Source organism: Pelecanus crispus, chromosome 14 (assembly GCF_030463565.1).
Source record: "Pelecanus crispus isolate bPelCri1 chromosome 14, bPelCri1.pri, whole genome shotgun sequence".
Lineage (NCBI taxonomy): Eukaryota > Metazoa > Chordata > Aves > Pelecaniformes > Pelecanidae > Pelecanus > Pelecanus crispus.
Window position 1 is genome coordinate 1,243,375 of NC_134656.1, and position 9,066 is coordinate 1,252,440.

Sequence of the window (9,066 nt, forward strand, 5' to 3'; positions counted from 1 at the left end):
CCCGCTCTCCGGCTCTCCTGGCAGTGCCAGGCCCCCCTGGGTCGTGGCAGCCCGGTGCCACGTCCCCGCGCCCCAAGGCGGGGGTGATGGCCGGGGCTGCATCGCGAGGGCTCAGCCGCGGGGCACACGGGGTTTGGGCAGGGGGTCGAGGGCAGAGATGTGGGGACACCCCGGCACGCACGGAGCCCCTCTCCCCACAGCTTTAGTCGGAGCTTCCACGTCTGCCGGCAGCGAACGGGGCAGGACGGCCCCGGGGAGCACGGCAGGGGTGCAGCCGCTGTGCCGTGGCCAAGACCCCCAGCACCCCCCGCACCGCCCCCGGCCCCGGCCGAGCCCCCAGGCCCCGCTTCTCCCGGCCCCGGAGCTCTCCGGGCTCCTCCGGGAGGGCGGCCCGGGCCCGGCCGTGCAGTGCGAGCGGGCACCGGGAGAGGGACCCACTGCCCCGGCAGCGCCCGGCGCCGGCACCGGGAGGGAGCCGGCGGGGCCGGGGGCTGCAGGCGACGGAGGGTCCCAGGGACTGGGGGGGACACCAGTGAGGCTGATGGAGGGGAACCGGGGGCGATGGAGGGGACCCGGGGAAGTGATGGAAGGGGACCCGGGGAAGTGATGGGGGGTTGCAGGGGCTGATGGAGGGGACGCGGGGGGTGATGAAGGGGACCCTGGGGTGATGGAGGGGACCCGGGGAAGTGATGGAGGGGACCCGGGGGTGATGGGGGGTTGCAGGGGCTGATGGAGGGGACGCGGGGGGTGATGGAGGGGACCTGGGGGGAGATGGAAGGGGACCCGGGGGTGATGGGGGGGTTGCAGGGGCTGATGGAGGGGACGCGGGGGGTGATGAAGGGGACCCTGGGGTGATGGAGGGGACCCGGGGGAGTGATGGAGGGGACCTGGGGGTGATGGAAGGGGACCCGGGGAAGTGATGGAAGGGGACCCGGGGAAGTGATGGAAGGGACTCGAGGGTGATAGACAGGACCTGGGGGTGATGGAGGGGACCCGGTGGGCGATGACAGAGGGGACTCTGGGGCTGATGGACAGGTTCCTCCACAGGGACCCGGAGCCCACAGCCCCCGCAGCGTGTCCCCTGCTGCTGTGTCACAGCCAGGACAAGGTTGGCCGGGCCAGGCAGCGCCCTGGTTCCCCAGGGGATCTGCCAGGCTGGGCAACCGTGGCTGCGCACACACGGGTACAGACACGCACGGGGCTGTGACCGTGCGAACACACGTGAGTGCTCGTGCAGAGGCACACGTGTGCACACACCTGCAGCCGGGGCTGGTCAACCCCTTCCAGCCCCAGAGACCCCCAGCTGCAGGACCCTGGGGGGCTGGAAGGGCCCTGCCCGGGCAGCCCCGAGCTGGCCTCCTGCCCTGGGAGTGGCAGGGCCCCCCCCAGACACCCCAATTTGTCCATGCTGGGCCCACACACACGTGCTGCAGGAGGCCCCGTGTCCTCAGAGATGTTCTTGAGTCACGGGGCAGCTCAGGACAGTGCCGCTGCCCGGGGCACCCCAGCCCGTGGGCTTGCACAACCCCTGATGCAATTTCCTTCTTTCCTCCTTGTCCAGTCCCAGCCCTGCTCGCAGGGGTTGCACCAGGACGAGCCGGAACCACGGCGAGCAGCACCCCAGGGCTGGCAGCTGCTCTCCCTTGGGGCAGCACAATGGGGACCGTCCCCCACGGCATCCCCGGCCTCCGCCCTGACCCAGCGGTGACTGCGGGAGTCACGGGAACACTGTGGGGTGCAGGCAGCCCGGCTGCAAAACCGGGCGAGGGCAGGCCTGCACAGCAAACTCGCTGCTGCCCATGGGGACGGGGACCCTGCATTCCCCAGCTGGGCACGGAGCCCCACAGCTGGCCCCCAGCACTGTCCCCTCCGTGCCATCGTCCCATCGAGGCACCTGCCCAGGGGAGACCTGTCCCAGCGCTGCCGCATCTTCCCAGTGCAGAAAACGGGGTGCAAACGATCTTCCCTCATGCGCCTGCCCCTGACGCCCCATGTCTGAGCCCGGGGAGGGAGAGGAGGGAGCGGGACCCGGCCGCCACGGGGGTGGCTGGGGGGGCACAGCGCTGGGGCAGGGACAGGCCCCCCACAGACCCCAGCACACCCGGGCCCACCACAGCAGCGTGCCGGGGGGGAACTGGGGCCAGCCCACGGGAGACCCCTCCCCGGCACCAGTACCCCCCAGCATGCCCACCCAGCCCGTACTGGTCCAGACGGGCTCCCCCCACTTTCCCACTCCCTGGGGGCACGTCCTGGGGGCGCAGACCCCCCCCCAAAGCCCCGGGGCAGAAAGCAGAGGCGTGCCTGGTCATCAGGGCTTGTTTAATAACAAAACTCCAGCTATTGTAGAACAATATTCTCCAGCATCATTGTAATATACAATACGGGGAATGCTCTCAGCAATCTGAGAAGGATACGTCCCGCGGCCACCGGGCAGCACGGGGACCCCCCGGGGCAGCCCCGCCAGGGAGGGGGGGCGCGGCTGCCGGCCCCGGGGGTCCCGGGATGGAGCCGGGGTGTCCGTGGCGGGTCCGGAGCGGTCTCAGCGGCACAGGATCCGGTCGGCAGCGGGCATGCACGGAGCCTGCGGGGAAAGCGGGGGCGAAGCGGGCGGTCAGTGCTGCTCGGGGGGGGTCCCGGGATGGAAGGTGGGGGGGGCAGGAGGAAGGAGCACCCCCGGGGAGGGGACGGCGCGGTGCAGAGCGGGGCCGTCCGGGGAGCCCGGCTGGGCCGGTGCCGCCGGGCTCTGGGCGGGGGGGGGGTACGGGGACTCCCGCACTCACCTCGGGGGGGTCCCCGGCGGCGGCGGGGCGGGGGGGGCCCGCGCTGCAGAGCCAGCTGCAGGTCCCAGATGTAGTCGATGACATGCTGCAGCAGCTCCACCTTGGAGACCCGCCGGTGTCGCGGCAGCGTCGGTACCAGCGCCCGCAGCCGCGAGTAGCAGCCCTTCATGTCGTACAGCAACGCGGCGGCGGCCGCCTGCTCCGCCGCCCCCGGGGACGCTCCCGGCGGCACCCCCGGGCCCGGCCCGCAGCGAGCGGCCTCCCCGGGCCGCACCGCTTTCAGCGCGCCGCCGGCACCCGCGGGCAGCGGCGAAGGGGCGGCGGCGGCGACCTTCATGGCGAGGGGCGGCGGGGAGGGGAGGGGGGGGAAGCGACGGGCGGCGGCGGGACCCTGCGGGCGGACAGCCGAGCGCGCGCCCCGCCGCGCCAATTATAGAGCGCCGCCGCCGGCGGGGGCGGGGCCGCGGGGAGCGCCGTGGCCAATGGCGGCGCCGCGGGGGCGGGGAAAGCCCCGCCCACCCCATTCATGCGCTCTCCCCCCCCCCTCCAGGGCAGCGCCTTAAAGGGGCAGTGGCGGGGAGATGGGCGGAGGGGAGGGGGGGGCTTGGGCTGCGGCGCGGGGGTCAGCGGGGCTGCGGGGGCTACCGGGGTGCGGGCACCGCCCGCCGCGACGCCTTCCCCGCCATTAACGTGGGCAACCGCCCCGCCGGCTCCCGGTGGCGGGCTCCCTGCAGCCCCCGCGTCCCGCCCCCCCCGCGGCTCCCGGTGCCCCGGCAGGCCCCCAGCCCCCCCCTGCACTGCCCGGGCCCCCCGCCGCCTCCCCGGCGGCTCAGACCGTTAGACGCCAGGGCTGTGACGTCACCCATTCATAAAACCCCGCGCGCTGTCAGCGCGGCGCCTCGCGGGCGGTGCCCATGGCGACGGGGGCGGGGCGGGGCGGGGGGGGCACCTGCGGGCCGGCCCGGGCACGGGGGCACCGGCACCTCACGGGGACAGGGGGACCCCCACGGGGACACGGGGGCACGGGGACATGGGGGCACCGGCACCCCCACGGGGACCCCCACGGGGACACGGGGACATGGGGGCAGGGGGGCACCGGCACCCCCACGGGGACCCCCACGGGGACACGGGGACCCCCACGGGGACACGGGGGCACGGGCACCCCACGGGGACAGGGGGACCCCCACGGGGACACAGGGGCGCGGGCACCGCACGGGGACATGGGGGCAGGGGGGAACCGGCACCCCCACGGGGACACGGGGACACAGGGGCGCGGGGACATGGGGGAACCGGCACCCCCACGGGGACCCCCACGGGGACACAGGGGCATGGGGATATGGGGGCACTGGCACCCCCACGGGGACACGGGCATCCTCACAGGGACACGGGGGCATCGGGGACACGGGCACCTCCACGGGGACAGGGGGCCATGGGGGCACCAGCACCCCAATGGGGACACCGGCACCCCCACGGGGACACGGGGACCCCCACGGGGACACAGGGGCGCGGGCACCCCACAGGGACACAGGGACAGGGGGGCACCGGCACCCCCACAGGGACACGGGCACCCCACGGGGACACGGGGGCATCAGGGACACCGGCACCCCCACGGGGACAGCCCGTCCCCCGCCCCCGGCTTGGTCTCCCGGGCCGGGGTGGCCCCACTCGCAGCCCAGTCCCGGTCCCGAAACCTCCAGGGAGGCGGCAGCTGCCGGGCGGGGGGGGCTCCAGGCTTGGGGTCCCGGGGGGGGCGGGCAGGGCCGGGGGCGGGGGCGCTGGCGAGGACCCCCCAGCCCACCCCGAACAGCACGAACCGGTGCTGGGGCGCATAGGGGGTGAGCTGCGGCGTTCTGAGTCGCTACACATGCTCACGGGCGCGCGTGCAAGCGTGTACGGGCACGGGCGCATGGATACGAGTGCATGTGTGCACTCGTGGAGGCACGCACATACACGTGCACGCACGCACAGATGTACGGACACACACAAACACGCGTGCGCGGGAAGATTCACACCGATACATGGACCCGCGGATGCACACACGTGCACAAACACATCCGTAAATACGTGCGCACGCATGCATACGTGCACACACATGAATGCACGTGCAGATACACACACACATGCGTGCACACCGATGCACGCTCACGCACACGTACACCCCGTCTTGCACATCTGCATACCCCGCGAGGCCGTGCCACGGGGCCTGGCTGCGCCACCGCAATCCTGGCAGCAGCATGAAGCTGCGCCGGGCTCCACCGCCAACAAAGCCGGCACGGGGCCAGGGCACCCCGAAAAAGCTGCTCCAGCGCACCCTGGCCTTGTGCCGTGCTCAGCTGCCCCCCGCTCACCGGGGGACAGGGCTGCCAGGGTGGGCTGCGCTGCCGCGGTGGCACCGCTGCGATGGTGTTTCATGGTGGCACGGCCACGGGGACAGCCCGGACACCTCGTGTCCTTCCTGGCCGGAGAGCGTGTCACGCCGGCTGGCCCCGGCGTGGGTGCTGAGGGCCCCAGCGCCCTGCCTTTTGTGGGGGTGGACTGGGGGCCAGACCCTCCCGTGCCCGGAGCGGCTGCAGCCTCCCCAGGCGTGCAGGGAGCTGAAGGCCTCCCCTCCTCTTCCTCCTCTTGGGTGGGGGGCAGCAAGCCTGGAGAACGTGGATGGACTTTAACCCTGCCAGCCTGGCTGGGGGGAGCCGCATCCCTCTGTCCCTCTGTCCCCCCAGCCCTCTGTCCCTCCCTCTGTCCCTCCTCGCTGTGTCCCCCATGCCGGTGCGGCGGCGGTTCCCAGGGTGGGCACGGCGCTGGGGTCGCCCCCTCCATTCAGGGCTCGGCGGAGGGCCTGGTGCTGCCCGGTTCCCACAGCGGCTCTCAAAGCTGCTAATTAGCTCCCATCTGGCGGCGGTGGCCGGGCCGCGGCGGGGAGGCCGGGGACATTGTGCGCAGGAATGCCTTTCAGTGCCGCCGGCCGGCCGGGTGCCGCCAGCTGCGCCACCAACAATGCGCCGCGGCCGGGACGAGCCGGCCCCCGCACCCCGGCGGGCGCCTTGCCCGCGGCCCCGAGCACCGGCCACCCCGGGCGGCGTGGGGACCGGGATGGGTTTCGCCGCCGTGGTGGGGTGTCGTGGCACAACGTGGCGTGGCCGCCCTGGCTACTGGTGGCCCCGGTTCCTGGGTTGTCCCCAACTGCGGGACACCCTTGCCCCAGCCCTCTGCGTGTTGGGGTGCTGGCGTTGGGGATGGGGTGCCGGGGTCAGGGCTGCCGGCGTGGTGCCGGGACACGGCCCTGGCCACAGCTGGGCGCGGGGGCCCAGCATGGCATGCCGGCCAGCACGGCCGGTGTTGTCCGGCAAGACGGATAGCTTCATTTCCATGTCAATTCTGGGAACGGGGCGCGCGGCGCGGTAACAGCGGCCTCGGCCATATGGTGGTGGCCGGGCTCAGCCCGGCTGGGGGGGGGGGGTGGCTGCTTTGCACCGAGCAGGGGTTGCCCAGCAGCCGAGCACATCAAAGCCCCCGGCCGCCCCCCGCCCCACCGGGACCACACAGGGCACGGCCACACCAGGCCGGCGAGGGGCCGCCGGGGCTGCCTGTGCCGCGGTGCCGATGGTTAGCACCGCAGCACCCAGCCCTGCGCTCGGGGCTGCGAGCAGGACAGAAGCACGGACACCACGGGTCAGGCTGGGGGTCCCCCCCGGTTGAACGGGACCCCTGAACCCGGGCTGCTCCTGCCCCAGCTGGGTTCCATCCAGGTCCCGCCACCCCATGCCATGTGTGCCGGCCCTGGGGACACGCATGCTGCACCCCAGGGCTGTGCGGAGCCCCCCGTGCCCGCAGGACAGTGCTGAGCCGGAGCCACTGGCACCCGCCGCGCAGCTGGAGCGGGGCCGAGGCCTGAGAAAGCCCCTGCACGTTCCCCTCCCGCCTTCTCCCTTCCCGTTCCCGGCTCCATCCGCTGCAGCCCAGACCAGCTGGAGCCAGGCGGCCCTTCCTGGGATTTATTCCAGCTTCCTGCCCCTCCTCGCCGGCCGGCCGGGGCTCCGGCTGCTCTCGGCTGCTTCCTCTCCCCGCTCACGGCCACCGGCTGGGCGCCACCGCCGGCACCCGCCACCCCGCAGGACCCCCCGCTTCTCACTGCCGGCACCCCCGGACCCCCGGGGGACTGCGGCACCCAGCACCCATCCCACCAAACGCACTCCCGGCTGGGTGGGGAAGGCTCTGGCAGAGCTCTGGGGACGAGCAGCCCTGCTGTCCCCATCCCAGCCACCACCATCCCACTGCCTGGCGTTTGCACCCAGGGGTGCCCTCTGTGCACCCCCAGCTCAGCCCATCGCACCCCACTGCAATCCCTGGCAGGAGCTTGGCGTGAGGGGAGGGCACCCAGGGGCTGCCCCCACCAGTGGGTGCCTGCATCGCTGTCCCAAGGGGCCACGGGCGTGGGGGGATCGCCCCAAACCCCACGGCTGCCGGCAGCGGGGCACGCTGACTCCAGCTCCGGCCCCACGGATGGAGGTTTCCTGCCGGAGCCGGTGCGTTCATGTTTCCGCAGCCCCCCTGAGCCGGAGGGACCCCGCAGCGAGGGGAAGGTGGCCCAGCGGTAGCCCAGACAGAGCGGAGCCGTGCGGCTGCGGCAGCACCGGGAGCGGAGGTGCCGCGGGGACCAGGTGCAGCAGGCGAGCGAGCCCGGGGCCACCGAGGCGCCGGCTCCGCTGGCAGCTCCTTGCAAGGCCCGGTGTGCTTCCTTCCTCCCGGCCGGCTCCAGCTTATCAGCCGAGCAGGGCGAGCAGCGAGCCGGCTCTCCCCTCCTCAGGCCTTCCGCTCCCCACGGCCCCCGGGCAAGCTCCTGGCTCGCTGCCACGCTCCCACCGCACTCATGGCTGGCACGAGCATCCCCAAACCCGGCAGCAGGGAGGCAGGAGGGCGATGCGGCAGCCGGGGGTACCACGTGCAACCCCCAGCCTGCTCCTGCACGCTCGGGGAGGGCTCCGGAGCACGCACGGCGACGGGCACAAGGCCGCGGTGGCATCAGGCTCCCACCACCCGAAGCCGAGGAGGAACGCAGCCCCTCGCAGGACGCGCTGCCAGACCCGCGCCGTCACGCCGCGGCGGTGAGCGGGGCCCCAGCTTGGGACGGGGTGCTGCGCCCCGCGGCAGAGCCAGCGTCGTTTTCCACGGGACACTGGAGGCTGGTGAAATCACATCTGGAGTCTAGACTCAGAGACTCCGTGGGCCGGGCCTGGCCGCCGTGCGGTGCCCGGGCCCTGCTGCACACTGTTTGCTTAGCTGGAGGTATTTAATTGGAATTAAAGTGGCCCCTCTTGTTTTTGCGGACAGGGCTGTTGGAAAAGGAGCTGTAAGTCATAGAAAACATCTGTAGGAGACTGTGAAGGGTCATTAGATGGCAGAACGCGAGGCGCCACTTTTAGTGCTCGCAGCCGACGCGGGGAATAATGGTTCAATACGGCTTTTGTGGAGGGGCTGCCAAGCCGGCAAACACTTTCTATTTTTTCTGGCAGTTGGCACGGCCGGAGGGACGCAGGATCCTGCTCCGAAGGCAGGCAGGGAGGACACCGCCGGTGCTGCGGGACACGCAGCAGCTGGCCGCAGCAGCAGCTGAAGTTGCTGCTGGAGCTGCCCCTGCCCGCAGCCGCTCCAGCCCCGCTGCCTGTCCCTGCCCCGGGGGGTGGACACAGCCTGCACCCTCTTCACCCCACTCAGGGGCTGGGTTTGGGGTCACCCAGCTCCGTCCCTCCCATGCCCGCTCCCCCAGGCCGTGGGGGCTCAGCCCCAGCTTGCTGAGCCCCCCCAGCAGCCGAGGCAGAGCACATCCCCATCCCGCCGGGCTCCTGCGTCCCGATCCCCGCTCGCTCATCCTGCTCCGGGGCCAGACCCCAGCTCAAACCCACCCGGGGCCAGGCTGGGGGGCAGCGACCGCAGCCCTAAATCTGGGTGTTGCAGATGGGGGGTGCCCAGGCTGAGGCCGGCCGGGGGAAGGCCGAGCACAGCAGGAGCAGGAGGGGGAAGGGGACGGTCACTTGGAAACAGCCGGACAACAGCCAAGGGCCCCACAGGGAGAACAAGGCTGCCAGAGAGCTGGGACGCCGATCCCGGTGCGGGCCAGGCAGCTGAGAAGGGGCTACAACCGGAGCAGCGGCCAAGGCAAGGGCTATCGGCACAGCGCCGGCACTGCCAGACCAGCACTCCTTCTTTTGACATGGTTTAATTATGAGAGAAAGCAAATGCACAATACAAAATTTAAAAACCGGCCTGTGGTTTGCCCCCCACCCGCCTC

General features: G+C 72.3%; 1 protein-coding gene across 1 annotated transcript; it reads right to left on the bottom strand.

Moving 5' to 3' along the window:
• Positions 1-2,539: 2,539 nt before the first annotated feature.
• Positions 2,540-3,117, bottom strand: ID1 (inhibitor of DNA binding 1). The gene is given in 3 exon segments (XM_075721335.1): positions 2,540-2,581; positions 2,781-2,822; positions 2,824-3,117. Coding segments are annotated over 3 exon segments (378 nt in total).
• Positions 3,118-9,066: the final 5,949 nt, after the last annotated feature.